This window comes from Tyto alba, unplaced genomic scaffold, assembly GCF_018691265.1.
Source record: "Tyto alba isolate M040663 unplaced genomic scaffold, T.alba_DEE_v4.0 Super-Scaffold_14, whole genome shotgun sequence".
Classification (NCBI taxonomy): Eukaryota; Metazoa; Chordata; class Aves; order Strigiformes; family Tytonidae; genus Tyto; species Tyto alba.
In genome coordinates, this window is record NW_024881276.1 from 25186070 (window position 1) to 25206594 (window position 20525).

The 20525-nt window shown below is 44.5% G+C and overlaps 1 protein-coding gene and 1 long non-coding RNA gene across 5 annotated transcripts in view; one reads left to right on the forward strand and one right to left on the reverse strand.

Moving 5' to 3' along the window:
* Positions 1 to 882: 882 nt before the first annotated feature.
* LOC122152949 lies at positions 883 to 6707 on the forward strand. Its single transcript, XR_006164953.1, has 3 exons — positions 883 to 1093; positions 5946 to 6099; positions 6539 to 6707. It is a non-coding gene; the product is annotated as an uncharacterized LOC122152949 (long non-coding RNA).
* Positions 6708 to 10383: 3676 nt separating this feature from the next.
* Positions 10384 to 20525, reverse strand: part of PDE9A (phosphodiesterase 9A) — a 49286-nt gene continuing 39144 nt past the window's right edge. For all 4 annotated transcript variants that reach the window (XM_032994432.2, XM_032994433.2, XM_032994435.2 and 1 more), the window contains 8 exons: positions 19060 to 19164; positions 17830 to 17912; positions 16790 to 16946; positions 15475 to 15588; positions 14691 to 14795; positions 13104 to 13232; positions 12819 to 12914; positions 10384 to 11305 (listed from right to left, as the gene is read on the reverse strand). In XM_032994432.2, the coding sequence (XP_032850323.1) occupies positions 11255 to 11305; positions 12819 to 12914; positions 13104 to 13232; positions 14691 to 14795; positions 15475 to 15588; positions 16790 to 16946; positions 17830 to 17912; positions 19060 to 19164 (840 nt within the window). In that variant the 3' untranslated portion in view covers positions 10384 to 11254. The remainder of the gene's footprint in view (positions 11306 to 12818; positions 12915 to 13103; positions 13233 to 14690; positions 14796 to 15474; positions 15589 to 16789; positions 16947 to 17829; positions 17913 to 19059; positions 19165 to 20525) is intronic.

Below are 20525 nucleotides of genomic sequence, written 5' to 3' on the forward strand. Positions count from 1 at the left end.
CCATTTTGATTTATTTAAGTCCCATTTTGAATTATGCTGTCCTCGAGGTAGAAACCACGCTCCTCTCTACTTTTGCAGACTACCCAGCAGTTCAGGGCTACCACAGTATGAAGTCTTCCAGCAGAAAGTAATGTTGGGATTAGAATTGAAAAGACAACTAATGACATCTAGTCCACCCTCACCTGGGAAGGGGAGACACCCCCTTCCATTTTATCCTTACAGATGTCTGTTTCCTGGTGGGACATGTTTGTCCTTGGAGAAAGACGGATGAATTTTAAACTGAGAGGCTCCTAGTGAAATGTTACTGTTTTACTTGCCCATGTGGATAACCTCTGTAGAATTGTCTTTATTAGAGCTAGAGTGAAGAAACCGTGTTTAGATTTGTTAGATATAGTCTAAGGTTTGAGGTTGGGGTTGCAACTGAGCCAAACCCATTTGAGATGATTTGCATTGGATACCCTCAGTAGGATCTCTGATTGCTGTAAAATTGCCAACTGGTTAATCTCAACTTGATCTAGAGGAAGAAAATACTGGAAAAAAATCATAGTAGTCTCAGTGTTGAGAGATTAAGCATTGGCTCCATCTTTAACTGTTGTGGTTTTAGCGGGCATGCAGCTTGTTTGTCTTTCTGGGGAGCTGCATCTGTGGGACCACTCAGAGCTGGTGCCTACGGGTGGCTGATGCTCATTACTTATGGAATCAAATTCCTGGCAGAGTCTTCTGAAGTGATCAGGGGCTTTTACAGACATATGATGGTTACAAAAGTTATTGTCAGCACCATGTAACCACTGAGAATATTGGCTATTATCCTCCCCACCCTGTTAACTCCTTAAGAATCAGAAAATGTAAAGAGTTTGCCTAATTTTCTTTGCTGATCCTCCCCTGGCAGTTCTCTGACACAGCGGTTGTGCAGTTGGGAGTGAGGAGGCTGATGTGGGTGTCACCCAAGGGATTTCAATGTGTTTTTCAAAAGGATAATGAAACGGCCTGTTTGGTGCAGCACGCTTCCAAAGATGGAGAGTCCTTTAAAATTAGTCCACTTCACCCGTGAAAAGACAGACATCATTAATATTCTTCTAGGACATTTTGAACAGTAAGTACCAGCATGAAAAGAAATGTCAGGCTCCTATATGTTTCGTTGTTATTATGCTGCTTTTACGTACAAGGGAATACATTTAGATGGGCTAAAAAGGGGTTCTTAACATAGTAGAGTAGGTAATAGTATAATTCTCAAAAAATGAGAAACTGGAGAAGATAAAAGGATTCAGATTTAGACAATGTGGGAAATGGATGAAACTGATACAAGCTAATGAATCCATATTTGGTCAGAAGAGGGTATAATCATGTCTGATGTAAACACCACAGTCATCACGTAGCATAAAATGGTACACTTGTTAGGCCTGCGCATCTGCCATTTTTGCATGCACTGAATGCTCAGTTGGAATTTTGTCTAATCAGGCCAGTATGCAAATCTAACTGCCAAACCTTCTTTGTTAAATGCTGTATTGCAACTTGAAAAACACACCAACAGCATGAAGACATTTAACTCTTGTGTCCAGGTGACCAGGGGTTCTTATTTTCTGAGTTGGTTACTTGGTATTAGTGTCCAGCACATTGTTCCTTAGTTAGGGCCAGAACAGTCTTCAGTTTTATTATTTAAATGCAAAGCCCAGGTAAGGGGTGCCAATGTCCTATCCATCCCTGATTTTGTAGTGCCAGCTCTTACCCCCACTGCTATGAGAGGTACATGTTGCATGGACCACATGCAACAGGAGGTCCTCATCATGGACCCCACTGCCCTTCCTAAGCCTGATAGCCCCCAGTCTTAGCAGCGCTGGCAGAGCATATTTGTGCAGCCTCAAATCTGGGACCCCTTCCCCCTCTAGGAAGGCTGGGGGTGAAGCTAGGACCATAAGATGGGGATTTTGGAGGTGCCAGGTTTGCTCTTCTGTTTGCTACAGCTGCTAACCTGCTGCAGGAGCTAACCCTGCCCTGGCACCTGCCAGCTTCCTTACGTGTTAGTGTTGACATCAAGGGCATGGCCACACTGCCATCCCTAGTGGTATCGTGCCTTGGTCATTGCCATGCCTGCCACCCAAAAAAAAGGTGAGCTGTGCAACTGTGTCACTTCGAGGGGGCTGGCTTTGCTGGGAGTGCAGGTTGGAGCATGAGCTCCCCTTCTTGCAGACCAAAATGCTCCTGCTGTGCACTCAGGGAAATGGTAGAAGGGTTTGGCTGCAGATCACCCTCTAATGCCTACTATGATACCTCCTCCTCTGGGCAAAAAAGAACCGGGAGCAGCACAGCACAGAGCATCCATGGCTATGCTGCCAGTCACCTGGCAGTAAAAATACAGCAACAGTTGAGATAGTAAAGGCAACATGTGCATACATACACAGGGCTAATCCAGGCACTTTTATCTGCTATTGTTTATCTGGCTTGTTTACAGAGAAGCTGGTTTTCCAGGCAACTAGTTGGAGGCACCTGCCTGCAGCTTCAGGAAGACTGTGTTGTGTAAATGCACATTTAGAGGGTGAATTCTGATATAACTTATAGTGGTGAAACTAACTTTTTACTGAACTCTAAAGAAGATAGGGGTCAAAAAAGAAATTTAAATAAATCAGGCAAACCCTATCTGGCAAACAGGCTTTGATTTTGACCCCACTCTATGGAGAGCAGATCCTCCTGTGCAGCAAGCACAGTGCAGGATTCACCTCTTTTTTGAAAGAATGTCCCAGGGGTTGTTACTCTCTTCTACAGTCTTTTACAGTCTGCAAACACCATTCTTACTCTGCAAACTTTGAGTTCCCCTTGTAAGTCACGCCACTGAACACCCCTCCATATGCAATGTGTCTTTCAAGATGATTATTGTCTCCCTAGTTAAATTTTAACAACTGGGATGAGAAAAGACCTTTGTCCTAGAGATAAATTCAGAGGTGTTATAAGGTTATTACACTGGAAATAATGGATTTAATCTCAGTTTTTAAAAGAGTAAGCCTCCTGAGTTAGCCTGCATAGTTGACGTTTGAAAGAGCAAGCTCTACCATGCTAATAGCTGCAAAAGTCTTATATTAATCCACTTGCAACCTTTTCACTTTAATTTTATGTATTTTCATGCAAAAGGCACATGTTGAGCCTAAATTCTGTACAACACCCAAAGGAAGCTATATGAATGCCTAGAATTCAATGCAGTTCAAAACTGTGGGTGCCACTATCTGCATGTTCACAGTTTTCTCCTTAGTCAAAACTGTTACATAAATGCATAAATAAAATAAGATGTACACAAAGGAATGCATTTTGGTGCTCTTTAAATGTACTGGCCAGCAGATGAAGCAAGATGACCTGTCATAGCCCAGTCTCTCATGAAAGTGCTTAGCACTGTGCAGAGATCAGGCAGCAGCTGATGCTTTCTGCATGGGTGGAGATGGCAATGTGAAGCACACATCAATGAATAAATCACCATACAGGATGAATAAAGGAAACAGCTGGTAGGATAAAATGAAACACTATAAATAAAGGGGAGATTCCTGTACTTATTGTCCACCAAAGCCCTACAAACCAGGATCTCCCTGGATGTAGGCTGCCTTCCAGATGGAGATGAAACTCGCTGCCCTTCTCTGGCAGAATGTGGCCAGCCTCCGGCGGCTATGGATGCTGCAGCCTTGGCTCACCTTCTCTAAAATGAGTGGTGTGTCCTCTGCAAGCAGAGGAGTCACTGTAGCTGGAGATCTGCCCTTGGCAACACGCATGGTAGCCAGCATGATGAGGAGGATCAAAGTCTTGAGTGAGGGGGAAAAAAAAATGCAGCCTGGAAAAAATGAAATTGTCATTTATGACACGCACATCGCCCTGGTGAACTTTCTGAAGTACACAGTGGTTTAGACTTGTTATCCTATAACCTTTAGGAACATATTTATTCAGCTCTTCCCAAGATAAGCAGCTATCTCCCTGCAGCTGAACCCCGCCAGCCAGCCCCAGCAGCACCGTGCAAGTCCCGGTGCCCTGGACGGTGCTGGGGGGTGGTGGGGGGATGGCTGCCAGTGGGGAAGGAGGCACCAGACTCTCGGTGCAGGTGGGGTTTGGGCCCACCAGTGCCCGTCCTGGACTCTTCCTCAGTTTCTGGGGTGTGCCAGCTTCCTCTTGGGGACCAGGCGCTTACCTGCTGCCCACGCATCTCCCATGGCCTGACCCCCGTCCTCTGCCCCCCACCATCCTCCACAGGGCCCGAGGGCAGCGGAGGAGGGATCCCAGCCACGGCCTTGGCGTCACCTGTGGGCTGAAATGGAATTGGGCGGGTTGTTTCAAAGCAGGACAAGGAAATGTGACGGAGAACACTTCTAATGGAGATGTTATGGGTTTGTTTGTTTCAAGGATGATTTCGCCTAAAATTAATAACTTTTTTTTTGGAAGGGAAATAATAGCTCAAAAGTGAAGCAATACATAAGCATTGCTCTGAATGTTCATTTAATTTAGCTGAGGATTTTTTAGTAAAGAAAATTAGATTTCAAGCTTTCAAGTTAATGCAGAAATGGGGGGGGGGGGGAGGGAGGAATTTGCTCATCAAACTGGAAAATCTGTCATTCCTGTAACTTTTATTCCCGAAGCTGTGAGGCTTTTCCCTGCTGCTCCCCTCCTTCCCTTCATTCACGAACAAGGGGGGGCCGTGGGGACAGACATGGCTGAGGGGGAAGACTGGGGCCAGCAGCTGAGAGGCCCCCCTGCTCCCTCTTTCCCTCCCAGCTTTGTCCCGTGGGGGCTGCTGGGGTGCGCTGATGCCGGTGGCCTGTTGTCCCCCAGGGCTTCGGCGCCCATGGCGAGAGCTGGGCTGCCGCTGTCCCCCCGCCGCCTGGGCTGCTGCTGAGCCGCCCTGCACGGCGTGAGCATCGGCTCTGCTGCCCCACACGCTTTCCAGAGCCACGGGCACGCTTGCTGGCTGCATTTATAATTAAACTACAAGAGGGGATTTCAGCCTCCGGTGCCATTTTGCGTGGGCCCAAATGTGAAGGCCTGACGAGGCGGCTTTTGTGTGACAGAAAGAACTGGCCGATCCCAGGCACTGACTGCAGCGGGACACAAACATGGCCGCTATGTTTCCAGCAGGTTGATTTTAAAAGCAGACCAAGCACTGCAGGGCCAGATAGAAAAGTGCGTGAAAAAAAACCCCATCCAGCCCAAAAAAGAAGCTCCCTTTCAAAAAGCAACCTCAACCAGCTTCCCTGATATGAAGCTGAAAGAGAGCAGAATGGCCTCAGAGGCAGCGTCCCATTTGTGTGTCCTTCATTTTGCCAGTCATTTGCATTTACGCTGAAGCCCTTGCCATGCTGGGTGCTGAGGGCTGCCGTGGCGGGGCACAAGAGCCACGGTGCTCAGAGCCCTACAGTCCTTTGCGGGTGGACAGTTTTATTTCTCAGATGTGGTGAACAGGGGAGGTCAGGCAGCAGATGAACAGCGGGAGGCAGCTGGAGACACCATGCCAGGAGCAAGCTGTGCATACACAAACACTCAACCTGTCTGGGAAAGCCTGAAAAAAGCCCACAATATCTGAGGCTGAAAAATTATAAGGCAATGTGATCTGCCTATACCGTGTGGTGGCCTGGCTGCCTCTCCCTCTCCCCATGACTTGACATGTTCTCCTGTTTTAGGCCAGGCCAGGGACAGGTCTGGATCTGTCTTTCCACCGAGATGCATGAGTATCTAATGGTTTATAGTTTAGTTGGCCCTACACAAGCCCATTACCTGTGGGTGCTTTAGAGCATCCTTGTGTGCTATGGGGTGGCTGCAAATCCTGGCAGCTTTCTGGTAGCATGAACGCTGTGGGACAAGCTGGCTTCCATGAGTTAACCAGGGGAGCTATTAACTGGGCATGCTAAAAGGCATGGCTTGGGCACACAGATCTGAGGAGGGTTTATACGTTTTTGTGTTGATTTCTTTGTTCTGTTTTTCAGCCTGGAGCACATCCCAGCTGTCCTGAGCCCAGAACACCATCAGTGGGCTGAGAGTAAGCTCTTCTCATCCAGAAAGAAATAGAGCTGTTCCAAGTCTCTGTCACCTTGGAGCTTCCTTTAGGGCAGAGGATCTGCCGGCTCTGACAGCCCGGCAGTAAGTATGCTTTCACGCATTTTGGAAAAGAGATATTTTTCCTCAGAGACATTATAGCAAAGTTGGCTGTGACAAGACTAGTTTACACTTTTCCAACTCTCCTGGTTCTAAGTTTGTCTTGCAACAGAGCCAAGAGCAGTATTACAAAAATGTCTACAAATAGGCATTTTGTGTGTGTGCATGTGCTGGAGTACACCTGTAATTCCTGATTACATGCCAAAACAGTCAGAAAGCTTTTTTTGTGTGTGTGTGTCAGATAGTGAGAAGTATGACTTCTCACCAGCAAAGATCCATATCTACAATAACATGATCACGAAGAAAGAGATGTTTGACTTGTTGGCTGCAGCTTCTTCATTTATGAGGACAACTAATAAGATTTTTGGCCAGAAGTTTCTATGAAGTCATATTCTCTGAAAATGGTAACTGTTGATTCTTGCAGTGAGGAGCATTTTACATCTGGATACCACAAAACGCTTTACAGAGGCGGATCTTTCTGTTTGAAAGGAGAAGGAAGCCCTAGCTTGGTTACTTGATCTAGAGGGAATTTGAAGCCAGTAGCAGATACAGGTTTATTATTAAGACTCACTGGTTTCTTGCTCTGTCATAGCACCCACACACAGACCAGGACTCCAATGCACCAGTTTTCCAGAGTACAAACTTTACCTCTGCCTAGGCATGCCCCTGGAGAGCTGAGAGAAAGGAAAGATCGCCCACTGCACTGCCACGTGGTCTAGAAAAGCAGCATCCAAGCTGTTTTAGATACACTTCAGAAAGTCTGCTTCACTTTGCTGGCGCTGAACAACCTTAGTCACAAGGGTGCTGCATGGCAGAGGGTTATGCATACAGAAGGGTCGCTCAGGAGTGCAGGACCTGCCTGGTGTCCTCTGGACACAGCCTGGAGCTGGAATGTGCCTGATTCCAGAGCAACCTTTTGGAAAGTTTTTTTTTTTTTTTTTCACACTGGGAGTCAGAGCAGCAGATGGATGGCCCTACATTTCACATACATCCTTCCTGCAGGCTAGGGCTTGAGTGCTCCTTGTCAATAATAGGCATGTTGTTTGGTTTTATACCCTGCCTTGCCACATGGAAATCAAGGAGATGGTAGTGTGAGACAAGGGTAAATATGTGGAGATTTTTTATTACTGGGGTAGGTGATTTGCCCCACTGTGTCTTCCCTTTCACAGAAACCTTCACAACAAAGCAGAACAATATGACAGAAGAATAACAAGAAGTAAGAATGCTCCTAATGCCACAAGCCAGGCGCAAAGGTAAGACTTGTTATTCAGATGTTTCCAGAGAGAAGGGGCAGTCTGCAGTAAAAGCCCACTGTTTAAACAGGAAAATGGAATACTGCTTGACAGTGCTTGTCCTGATGGGCTCGTACTCCACACCAGCACTCTGCTTCACTCCCATATGGAACAGATGCTGTTGTTATTGCTGCTCAGAGGCAGCACCGAAGATTAACAATTCCCATGTACAGATACTTCTTTGGAATTGCATAACCTCTGTATTTAACACACACTAAATTTTCATTGCAAATTGGCTGCTGTGGGGGTATTCACATTTTTAAAAAGCTGTTTCCTTGACATGCAGTTATGTTATAGCCCTAGTTTGATCTGATTATGAAAGCCAAACTAAAAAATGTAGTCAATATGGGGCTGTGGGTTCTCATAGTTTTTAAAAAAGTAAGAAGTAAAATCCCAGGGCTCATCATTAGTTTCAGCATGGAATAGTTATAAACTTTGATCAAAAGTATAGGAGTAGCAATGTAAGACTGGGATGCATGTGGCACTGTCATGATGCTGAAAAGACGCATGGAACAGATCATATAAAGTTCTTTGCAAGGCACCTACCATAAGCTGAAACAACAACATTGAGGTATAATATTCACTCTTATTTGTTGGATTAGGAAGAGAAAAGATTAAATTTCACTTGAGACATCTGTCTGGCTGTCTCAGAAAACTTCATTTTTCACGTTAAGTGTAGTTTCAAAATGTCATCCTGAAAATGTGTGACATTTTAATGGGTTGATTGCCAAGATTCTCAAATCCATTAATTTGCATATGAATCACAGCATCAAATATTATGGAAAAAGTATAAGAAACTAGAATTATGAGAGAATGCCTTGCATTCTCCTTGGTTAAACATGTTGGGAGGATTGTCTCTTATAATATTACAAAGGCAAATGACATTAAAAAAATGCTGTCGTATTCCCATTTGTACCAATAGTTGGTTGTGATTGTATGTTGTCTTTTTTACAGCTGTCTATGTATAGCAACCTGGATGTTGCCTGCTCTTTCAATAAGCTGCACAGCTCGTTACAGCATCATGATAGTCACTAGTGCAGCCCTGAGGATGGGTTGCATTCCCTCCTCCACGTTTCTGATGCAGCTCCAATAAAGCAGCTCCAATAAAGTCAGTGGGATTTCACTAACATCTTCTCATCATCTCTCTCCAGTAAACAGTTTTCATGTTGATTTAAAAATGATGGAGCCAAACCAAGGGCCAAGAGCCATCAGTTCTCAAACTCCTATGAACTTCAATTAGACAAAGCTAAGGAGCCTGCACTAAGCAATTAGCTACCGAGTGCCAGGGCCCATGACTATGTTTGTGGGAGGTAAGCACATGTATAAATACTCGTTGGATTAGGGGTTATGATTAGAGAAAATCCTTCCAACTGAAACAAAACTTCCTATCAGGATTTACCTCTTACACAGTTTTAGTGGGAGGAGGGTGCAGTCAAGTTCCTACAGCAGGTTTTCTCATCTAATGTAACTAGCTCAATGCAGGACTTGGTGTATCCTAAGCAATTGTTTATAGCTCCTGCGCAGAACATCTGCTTTGGGAGCTGATTTGTGACAGTAATCCGCTTGAATGGAGATGGTAAATTTGATTTACTTGTGAAAAAGGAGTGAAGAATTCCACAGCAGACCAATCTGGGTCACAATGTACTTTGGATTATAAGATTTAGTACAGAAAAGAGGCCCAAACCACATAACTGAAATCCAACTTTCAAGCATCGAAAGTTTGAGGTTAATGAAAACTAGGGTTTTGTTCATCCATTCATGAAAATGCCTGTGTAGCTAGGAGCTGACCCTGTGCTTGGATCTTCCCATCTCCCTTGGGGTCCCCCAGGACTGTTCAAATCCAGGAATCAGACCCTTTTTCAGTTAGCAGTGGAAAGCCCAAAACCACATACACAAAAGGCTGTTTAAAGGAGAAGGCAGCTTAGGCAGAAAGAAGCATCAGCAGAGAACTAGCTGTGGGTCTGCCCTGGGTCTCTGGAAATGTTCAAGCAAGAACAGTGCAGAGGGATGGATGTTTCAAGGTAAAATTGATCTCCCTGAGAGATTGGAGAATGGCTGAAGTATTACAGTTTCATGCAAAAGAAAGAGACTGACTGTGGGAAATGGCACTAGGGGAGAAACAAGAGTTAAACTCAGAATTAATGTGCAGAAACATCGGGAGGATAAATCTGAATTCCCAGAGCAGGAGGCACGGTTTGTTGTTCAGTGGTGAGCTTGGTACTAGACACCTATCAGAGAGGCTGAGATTCCTGAGGTGTTTCCTGGGTCATGGAGGGAAAGATTGGCCCCCACCTGCTCACCTCTTTTTGAAAAACAAGGTAAGGCAATGCATGCGGCTTTGGACTTTTCAGAGGCATAGCATTAGTGTTACTGCTAACACACGTAGCAAAGCTGATGGGGCAGTTGATGAGAACTGACCCAAAGAGGACCCGAGCAACACGCGTGATGCTTCGCTGGCTGCATGCCTGCAGCTGTGGGGGGATGCTGGCAAGCCAGGCTGCATGCCAATCACTGGTCTCAGCAGCCATGTCATGATAGGGACTGATCCTGTTCACTGAAACCCCCAGGGAGGGTGACCTTTCCCCAGTGGGAGAAACCACGAGTACGTGAGCTGCATGGCCATAGCTCACCTTTCATGGGCACAAGGAAAGGGGATTTCTTCTGGCCTCCCCTTTGGCAAGGTGGTGCACAGGAGCTGATCGCAGTATTGTCTGCTGTTCGTTTGCATGACTGCAACTCCAGGCAGAGCTTGGCTCCTAACCTTTACAAAGTTATCAAGGGAACTGAAGCTTCTTCAGTTTTGCAATTATGATGCAAGTATACTATAAAAAATGTTTTTAAAGCTCCTCCTCTTAAGGAGAACCAACCCTCTCCTCTCATCTACAGTCACTTACCTTGTATTCATTATGAAAGCATTTCCCTTCAGGAACAGAAACAGTTCTCATGTGAACGCATATGCAAAAGAAAACAACACCCATTTCTATAGAAGAATATATTATTTAGCAGATCAGTTTAAAAGTAAAAAAAAAAAAAATCTGTACATCTTTGAAGGTTTTTCTTGTTGTTGCTTTTTGCATCCATGAGGATAAAAATAGGCTTGCACAGTGGTTTCAGCTTTGTGCTCCCTTCTTTGCTCGTGCTGAAGGATCCCGTGATGTCTAGCTGTACCAGGCCACAAAGTAAACCTGCAAAGTCACTAAGGTTTCTTCTGATTTCTTCTAGTGTATAAAACAAAAAAATTGCATCCACTATGCTGGGCTTCTGAATGTACTGTGAACACTATAAAATACAAAGAATAATACAGAGAAATGTGTCATTAGGGCCTCCTAGGCAAACAAAAATACATGCCAGGACCCCTCTCAGAATGTAAGCTTCTGTTAAGCTATGCTGTAATTAGCATCCTGCTGTACACATGTATATCGTATCTTGACTAAAACAACTTTTTCTTTTGTTTTTGGGTGCCAGTGGGTCATTCTCCAGGAAAGGTTCCTTAGCTAAATTCCACTTTGTCTCTGCAGACTGTGGTCAGTGTGGTCACCAAAAAGGCAAATCTGCAGAAGATTTGAGCTGTGCTGCAACCCGTGCAATGTCCACAGGGGAAGGGTGGCCGGGGGGGCTGCGATGGCTGTGCCGGGGCGGGGGGAGCCCTTGGTGGCAGCGCCTGTGCAAGCAGGCTGCAGGCTGTAGGGAAGGTGTCCAAGCAGTCAGGGCATCCGTGCCTGCCACCTCTCTGCATACATGGTCCCAGCTGGATTTTGACGTAGCCACCACGTCTGTTTGTCAAATACTGCATTTCTCAAAACCAGAATAAGCTTAGGACTTATGTTTTGCTCAAAGAGTTTTTCGTCTCACTTTTCGGTACTGCCAGTGGTCAAACTTTCACTTTTCTTTTTCTGCAACTGAAATGAAGAGCAAAGCAGGATTAATACCCCTGACTCACACAGTGCTGCTTTCCACCACTGCTGTGAGTTGAATGCTCATCTCTGCACAAGGCTTGCGCAACATTTCTCGGGAAATAACAGGCAGCAGCTTGGTATAGCACAAGCACCTTTTCATCCAAGCAGCTCTGGATGTATGTCCTGAGTAAACAGGACTCAGTCTTTCTCATCATCTGCCATGATTGGCTCTCGGATTATTAACTAACTTCTCTTGTTTCAGGATATTTCTGAATTCATGCATCTCCTATTTTCCTAAGACCTCTTGTGCCAATAGACCATAATTAAACCTCCAGCAGTTTGTTCAAAACTTCTGTTTTGACACTTCATGTAAACCAGAAGTAAAATCTGGGCTCAACTTGGAAGACAAACAGGATTCAGGAAGTCTGGCAGTCATATTTGAGTACTTCTTCCCTTCTTTGAAAAATGTTCCACTCTAAACTGAAGGATGCCTAAAGGACTTTCTTCTCCTTTATAACTTAGCATCCTCAAAGCATGTGCTCTTTGATTAACCAGCCTTAGTGTTTGTGCTGCTGAGGGGTTTTTCCTCCAAAGTGCTTGGGAAGGGGTGGGATTTACACCAGAAAGCTACTATTCCCCTCATCCAGTCAGGGATGATCAAGTGAATGAACCTTAATTCCCCACATATCAAACAATATCAGCACAACTAGTGCTCCAGGGCACTTCCCAATTTATTTTAACGACAGAGTGACCGATCGTATCCTGTCTACATGATCAATTTGTTCATGTCAGAAACCCCCCACACTGTGATGCCATTTGGGCAGGTTTCGCTGCCTGCCTTGGCAGGGAAAAGCAGCACTTGAAGAGACGTGCAAGGCGGGCATGCAGGCCCAGTGTCGCAGGCTGCCGGGCGCTGCGGGAGCCAGGCCGGGACACCGGGCCGCCGCACGGCGGGTGCAGGGTACCTGCTCCCCGGGCCTGGCCTCGGCCTCTGCCCTGTCAGGCAATGCAGACGTGCCCGGAGAGAGCAGACGGGGTTACATGTATATCCTACTTGCCCTGTCAGCCCATCATGTATATCCTACCTTCCTACTCAGCCCGGGCCTTAAAAAGGCTGCATTGATTGTGTGCTTAATCTTACTGAATGCTGTGCGTATGAGAAGAATTCCTCATAAAATTTCAGGCACATGCTTGGCGAATGTAGCTCCTCCCTGGGAGGGGTGTTTGCTAATATACTCCTCTCAGGTGGTTATCTCTGGGTTTTGTCTCCAGGTCCCCCTTTTGCAAGCAACTCCCTTCCCACGGCCATGCTTGTGTGGTGCCTGGTGAACTCTGCAAGGACACTTTCTTGCACACACTTGCTGCTTGTGGTACACGCCTTTCTCCAGTCAGGTGTAATGAATGTGTTTCTCATGATAATGACTATGCCATAAGCATTCCTACTGTTTTGGAATTAAACTGCTATTAAATTACAGTATCTGACTTTTGCTTTATCAATAAGATATTTAAAGCTTACCTCTTTCATAGCATCATCTATCTGTTTTAATTCCTCATAGCGGTCCCTTGACTCCCAAAGGGGCTGGAGCATTACCTCCTCCACTTCTGGAAATAGCTAGGTAAAAACAAGAGAGAGAATATCTATGTTTGCTTTTGTATTCGTTAACCTGTACATGTTAGAAATGGGCTGAAAGGCAGGATGTGAATTGTACATCCCCATTTCCCTGGCTGACTAAACACCTGTTGGAGCAAACACTGAAACTCTGCAGGCCCCCACTTCAGCTTCTGGCTTTGGGTGGCTTACCTTTGTTACTGTTTCAAACATGGGGATGAGAACGAACTTCAGGAAGCCAATCTGTGCTGTTGGCTTGGTCACTTTATCGCGGTCCATGAATGGTGCCACTGGAAGCCCCTCAGATTTTTCTCGGTCGCTCTGGAACAAATTCAGAGTAAACAAATATTAATCTTGGCTAGAAATCTGTGAGCAGAGTAATGTACCAAGTAGATCGCTAGCTAAGGAGCAGTAGCCTTCAGGTACAGCTCTCAGTGGTGTCTGAAGACAGCACAGAATAGCAGTATGCTTCTCTCAGCACAGTGATTCCTGCTTTGCTGAGATCGACCATCTGAATAACAAGAACTCTGTTCAGATATATCTGCACAGTACTGGCATGAAAGTGTTCACCTCCAGGCTCACAGGACAATGAGGCCACCTTGTTTCCTTTGCAAACTCATGGGACTTGTGAGGTAAAACATTTCTGAGCATTCAGAAAGGTGGTAATGTTTTTTGCCGCTCTGGTAGAGAAGGAATGTCTTTGATTTCCTCATCATTCTCCACAGAGTGAGTATTTTTGGGTATTCAACCAGATATTACATGTCCTTCTTTACTAATGATTAAAACTAGTTCTGGCTACCTGGGTCCATTGACTGCAATTAATTTATCAAGCTACCTACTTGACCACATAGCTCATTGTTTCTATGTGGGTGCATGTGCAAGGCGGTCACAGACTGTGCCTGCAAAAAAAATGACCTGTAACAGATGTTATCTCTCAGTTATTGGGTCTTTTGGCACATAGTGCTTTTGCTGAGTGGCCAAAACATTAAGGCACAAAGATACTGTAATTTTGAGTAAAAAGATGCAGATGCAGTGTGCGAGGAGTGTTTCTGACACATCATCGGAGGTGTCTGTCTCTTGTGAGAAGCCCTCCTCAGCATGCACCCTATCAAGGTTTAGACAAAATACACAAGAAAGCTCTGGCACCTCCTCTTCAGAGCATTGCAGCTGTGTGTTTCTTAAGATTCCACTGCTGCAGCATGTACACGCTGCTCGGGAGCTTGTGTGCCAGAGGCAGCTGAGGGCTGCTCTTCCAGGGATTCTTTTTTAAGCAAACAGAAGCTGTGTCCAGCTGGGAATCCAGTGAGGAGCAACGGTCTGGGAAGCATAAAGTCTGACTTTGCACACCTCAGCAAGTCCTCTTCTTTCTCTTTAGGCAAATATTCACACACAGTGAAATTTATCTAAACTGGTTCCTGTGTAATATTTGATATCACTTACTTGACAGCTTTCTCTTGGCATTGCTCTTGCTCTTTTGGCTCAAAAATCATTTATATGTCAAATGAACTTGCAAGGCAGCCACTTTACAGAGAACCGGCTTCAGTCTGCTAGTATTAGGATTTCTAGGTTGCTATTGTCTTTCATCTGCAAATTACAGTCAGTTACATTCACTTGCTTTCTGACCTGCTTTTCTTGCTGACATCTTTCTCCCACTTTCTGTAAAAGAAGCCTTTCCATCCTAGAGCTAGATTGGGCTGTCAGACAGCAGAGCACCTGTAGCTGAGGTGGGATTCAGGAAGAGCAGCAATTTGTGCAATTGCATGTCTCCCTCATTCTTACCTGCATAAAATATTCCTCTAGTAAGCAATCTACCCAGGGCTCCGCTACTTCCATCGGGCGGACTTCATTGGAGATATCGCAGCATTTTATCAGTACCATCTTCAGCTGAAAGAGGATAATACTTTGATACTGCAGTCTTATTGCCAGCCCTTTTTCCCCTATCCAGAAACTGTGCCTTTACAATGCAATGGAAGGCAATGTTTTCAAAAAAAAAAAAAAAAAGCACAGTTTTAAGATTAAGTCAGAGGTCTTAAATGATCTGGATTCTTTTCCACTCTCTCAGTTACTCTGTGTAAATCACTTATCTCCTCCCTGCCTCAGTTTCCCTGACTGTAGCACTGGAATGTGCCACAGCGGGACATGTGCTTATCTGCTGCATGAAGAGATTCAGCCACAAATGACCATGAAGTTGTTTGTAGAGCACTCAGAGGCAGCTGGGGAGAGGCTCCCCTGGATATCAAAGACAACTGGATTAGGAAGTGGAGGAGACTAGAGTTTGTACTTTTGTGGATACTTTTTGCCCCATAGTAATGGACAATAAGAATTTGTATCCTGAAAGAGTAAATATTATTTTACTTGATGGGACTCCAGGATTTCTAAAGCTGGAATAATCTATTTTATATAGAGCACTTCTGAATTTTATTTCTTTTTGGTGGGGCAGAGGATGTAGGAAGGATTAGTTTTTGATAATGTATATTGAATCTTGTTTTTTAAACAAATGAATGTTAACCTACAAGCTTTCACACTGTGCACAGAAAAATAATAATCTACAAAACATCCTTACACAGGTCATGTGTTCTTCATTTGAGTAATCAAAATTTTCCATTTTTTCCTTGAAAGAGTCCAGTATTTCTGCATGTCTCGCCATGTCTGTAGCCAGGATTAATGTAATTATCCCCTAGCAAAGAAAATATGTTCACATATTAACTTGACATTCTTTACAAAGTCTACTATTGAAGAGCAAAGTAGGGTCCCTCTTACACACAAAAATCCTCAGATGCATTACATTGCTAACACTGAAGGGGAAGTTTCTGTCTTGAAACTGCCAGGTAAACTGGAAGAGGGTTATAAAGAGTTCATGGTAGATGAAGATCATGGTTGGATTGATCTGAAGCACTGGTGTGATATTCCAGAGGCACTGAGGTTTTTTCTTTCTGATTAACTAATTGTGGAAAAACAAACTGTACAACAGGATGTTAAAAGCCACACTTTGTTTGCCAAGATCCTGGAAAGCAATATAGGTTTGCCTTGGCTCCTTGGAAAGCAATATAGGTTTTGCTGCTGACTCTTAGTGGCCCTTGGAAGAGACAAAGATCAGTAGATGTGGATGTTCTCTGTGCTCATCCTCCTTGGATTAAAGGCTCTGAAATATCCAGACACAGCCAATATATCAGGATCTCTGTATTCTCCTGCTAGGCAGTTTACACTGGGAAAACATGGTTACTTTAAGGTTGCGGGGTTTCATACAGATCTATCCATTTTTGGCCCATGCCTGCTTCCCATGCACTGCCAGAAGCAGTAACTCCAACCAGATTGGTATCTGAGTTCTTACCTTGATCTGCTTTTTCATTTGGTGTGTAAGGAAGGTGTAACGTGGAAACTCAGACTGAATTTTGGCTCTTAGTGCTCTAAGGGGAACTGTAGCATTGTTCACTGTCTCAGAGATAACTGTGATGACTCCCAGACCACCAGAGCCTCTTCCAACAGTACAATAGTTCTCCTGTTGTAAATCTTTTCCCATTTTAACACCCCTCTTAAAATTAATGCAAGGTTCTCTTAAAGCATAAAATTCTGCCACAAGAACTTAATCCTTTCACAGTCAGAGCTAATTGGCTCCTTCAATAATATAAATATCTACCCCCAAAATGTCACAGGCTTTAACAGTCAGGATGTACTCATTATTTCTCAGCAAGACATTCCAGGGAGTGCGGCTGTGGAAATTTTCCAAGAATTGCTCTTGGTTCCTTCCAGTGTGAGGGGCTTTTTCAGTCCTACCCTCTAGTGAGAATGATTCACTCATGCTGTGCAGCAGGGAAGTCTGTGTGTGCTTATATTTTCAGGAACAGTTTGTACGACACAGATGGGAACAGCATTCATACCTGTCTTATCTGTTTGAATTGGTCCTGGTCGACATTGGAGAAAATGTTGTATTCTGGCTGGGAAATGATCTGGAAAGCCACAGCACAGTGGTGGTTCTCCAGTGGGGAGATGTCATTGTAGCGTACCGCAAGCTCAGTTCGTGCATTTATCTGATAGCTGATGTGAAGAGAAAACAATGAGAACTCCTGCAGAGACACACCAGCTGCTCTAAACCATGCTGCTTACTTTTATTTACATTCTTTTCAATACTTACTCAATTAGCTGCAGTTTGTGTTTTGACTGTTAATGCTAAATCAGATTTTTAGAGAAGATAGATATTACTTTAATATCATCTCAGGCACTATTCCCCTGTAGTTTTTTGTTTTGTTTTGTTTTTTTACCAAGTCTCTGTAGCTTAAAGTGACATAGAACAAACACAGAAGAAACTGTCTGGGCTTCATTCGACCCCCGCTAACGTCAACGGAGAGATTCTCACTGATCCCAGCCGGGACCGGGTTCTGCCCTTATTTAATTAATGACTACAAATAAATTAGATTCTCTTTCTCTCTTTTTCACACACACATACATGCACACAAAAGTGTCCATGGGCCAACAAGTCTAATTTCCTCACGTGATAATAAATCAAATAATATGCACTTCATGATTTATAATTATGAAGTAATGTGTAAGCTAAATCACTCTTTGCATTTTAGTGTAATTATTCCATTTCCATGTCCAGTGGAGCTATAAACCTTTATGCCCTCTCTCTCAGCTGTAAAACATTTTACCTTGTTTTCTCAGGAGTGGGGGAAAGTGTTGGAATAGAAATCTGAAAAAACATTTTCCTTACAGAGCCAAGGACAGCTGGCAACCCCAACCCAGACCTGAGTTTTCTGCATGAAGCTCTGCCTTGGCCCACGTGTGAGTGAACAGCAGGGCCTTGGGGGAAGGTCACAGCCAGCTCAAGCTGTGAGAAGGAAAACCTGATCTATCAAAAGTGCCAGCTGGTATTACCTTCCCAATAAATTTTAAGGGAAGAGAGAGCAAAAGACAGACTTACGTATTGTTATAGCCTGGATGGTCCAAGTCATGGCATACTGCTGCAGTCATTAGAATCAAGATGTCAATTTGGGAAAATTTCTCCTGTGAAATACGAAACATTAATGTAGTATTACGATTTCTACTTCCCATATCCCACTAAATGAAAAGAAGTAAAAAAACCACCCACATTTACTTTTTAGAGAAATGCAAATCTGAGCAAAATGAAGTATTTTTCCATAGGTCAATTTACTTTAGTCAAGAAAGAGAATTCTGCCTTCCCTTCCAGGAAAAATGACTCAGATTTGCCTTTGTTGCATTAAATAACAGCAGCTCAGAGGAGGCAATTTGCTTGAAACTTGCTATTACTGCAGAGATCATATAAAAGAACTGAGATATTAGTACAGTCTCTTGTAAGTCATTTGAGCATCCTGATTAGTTAAGGGAGGGCTGGAAGGTAGCTTAGTTGCCATTGTATTCTGCATTAACTAAAGTTATGAAAAGAGTGAGAAAAATTAAGTGTTGCGTTCCCACAGCTTCTGAATAGGATGAGCTTCCATTAAAGCAAGTTTTTCTTCATACCCTTACTGGCAAAAAAATAGACTTAAGGCAGTAACTGAGATGTTCAAATGTGGTGAAGAAAGGGTTTTTTTAACTGAATAAATTCTGGTTTGGACAGAAATTAAATGAATACATAAACACAGGTTATCCAGTCAATGACAATAAATGATTCTTACGGTTTTGGACAAAGTACGGGTTGAATGTGAATCTTGCACACAGTACATACAAGGCGTTATTTGCAGTGGCTCACCCACATTTGGAGAAAACCTCTCGTGGGAACATTTTGTGTCACAGATGAAGACCATATCCACAGACCATAATTCAGTAGGTTTTTGGATCTGATTCATAGATGTTTCACGCTATGGGAGTGCCAAAAGAGCTTCAGTGTACAAACTGGGGCTATCCCGGAGGTGAAGGTAGCTCCCCAGCAGCTTCACAAAGCTGTGCAGGTGGTTGGTGGTCTGGGATGGGATTGGGATGGGATGGCTGAGCAGCAGCCAGAGGTGGAAACGCGACACCTCTCCTCCTCTCCCCCGGGACAGAACAAGTGCAGCTAATGCAAAGCGCATCACTTGCTAGCAAGCTGATGGCCTGCTTTGCAAGAAAGGTGAGACGGGTGCCATGGTGCACAGTGGATGAACGTGTGCCCCATGATGGAAATGGAATGATACTATTGAGGTGGGGGGCGTACCTGGAGGCTGCAGAGAGAGATCATGCTGTACATCATCTGGGTCACGCAGAAGCAGTGCCGGAAATTATGAAAAGGGTTGTTTCTGTAATTGTCATGAATGCACAGCTGCAGAGGGAGGGAATGAAGCAGTCAGAGATAAGAGAGCTCTTTCTTTCTAAAAACATGATGACATATGCTTCCCAGCCTCCCTGAAAGCACCATATATCCCTACAGGAGTCCTGTGGAGCCCAGTATTACTTTCTGCTAGGACAGAGTGACAGCACAAGGCCCTCTGACACTCTCTGCCTTCCTGGGGGAGGGTGAGAGATTATTGCCTTTCAAGAATTTGTCAGCAGGCAAAGCTCATAGCAACTTCTCTCTCATACCAGCTAGCAATGGGTAAACATCCCAGCACAGCTACAAGTGCATCTCAGTCTTGGGATAGGACTCTGTGCTCTCATCCTGAATTTGTATTTCAAACTGCGGAGTGGTTAAACGGTGACTTTGGGGTGTGTAGAGAACACAAAGTACATCCCTGTTCCCCTCTCTCGCTGAAGGCAAATTGCAGCTTTGAAATTTTCAAGGCTGAATATGTAGTTGTTATTTCATTTGCAAATGCTCAGAGGTGGCACTTTGGGATGTGCTGCTTGGCGAAGTGAAGCTGTGAACACACATGCAGTAACACACCTGTATGGATTTCTTATGTTAGGCAGCATGGGGGAGATTTAGCTGTATAGGCACATGGGATTGATTTTTTGTGTGCTTTAACGTTCTACAGATCCTGCCTATGTGCCCTCATTAGAAATGCAAGCTAAAGCTTGTCTTCCCATGTGTCCTCGTTGCTGTCAGCCTGGCTAGCTGAGTGGAGCTGGCACAGCTGGGTTAACACGTCACAGTCATTCTTCCAATGCACTGGACAGCCTTTGGTACCCTGCCCTGCACAAACAGCCAAGCATCAGCAGCACTGCTGGACCCTTTCTGCTGAATCCTCTGTAGCCTGGACCCTAGAGAGCCCTTATGTACTTGCTTCAATTATGGAGCCTGAATTAATGACATGGATGGAATTCGTGTCCCCTTCTCCAGCTAAATAGTGAATTTACTTCAAGAGTCCTCAAACTCAAAAAAGGGATCAAACCCTTCAATCTGGGACCTGACTTCTAGAAAGCCTCAAACCTCTGGATGAGGTCAAGAGAACTGTCGGTTTTCGATGCTTAGTCAATATTTGGGGGTTTCATTGCAAATGCTGTTCAGATTATTCTGCAGCAAGGGCTTTACAAACAAATTACATTATTTTAAAATGCGTAACTAATGGCACAGTACGGCTGACAGCCAGGCTCACAGGTGGTGGGCAGTAACTCACAGCCTCCACATGGACACCGTGGTCATGCCCAGGCCCCCCGTACAACACTGCATGGACATAATGTACACATCTGACAGTGAAGCCCAGAGCATCCCAGGGGACTCCTGACTCAGAGCACTGAAGGGCT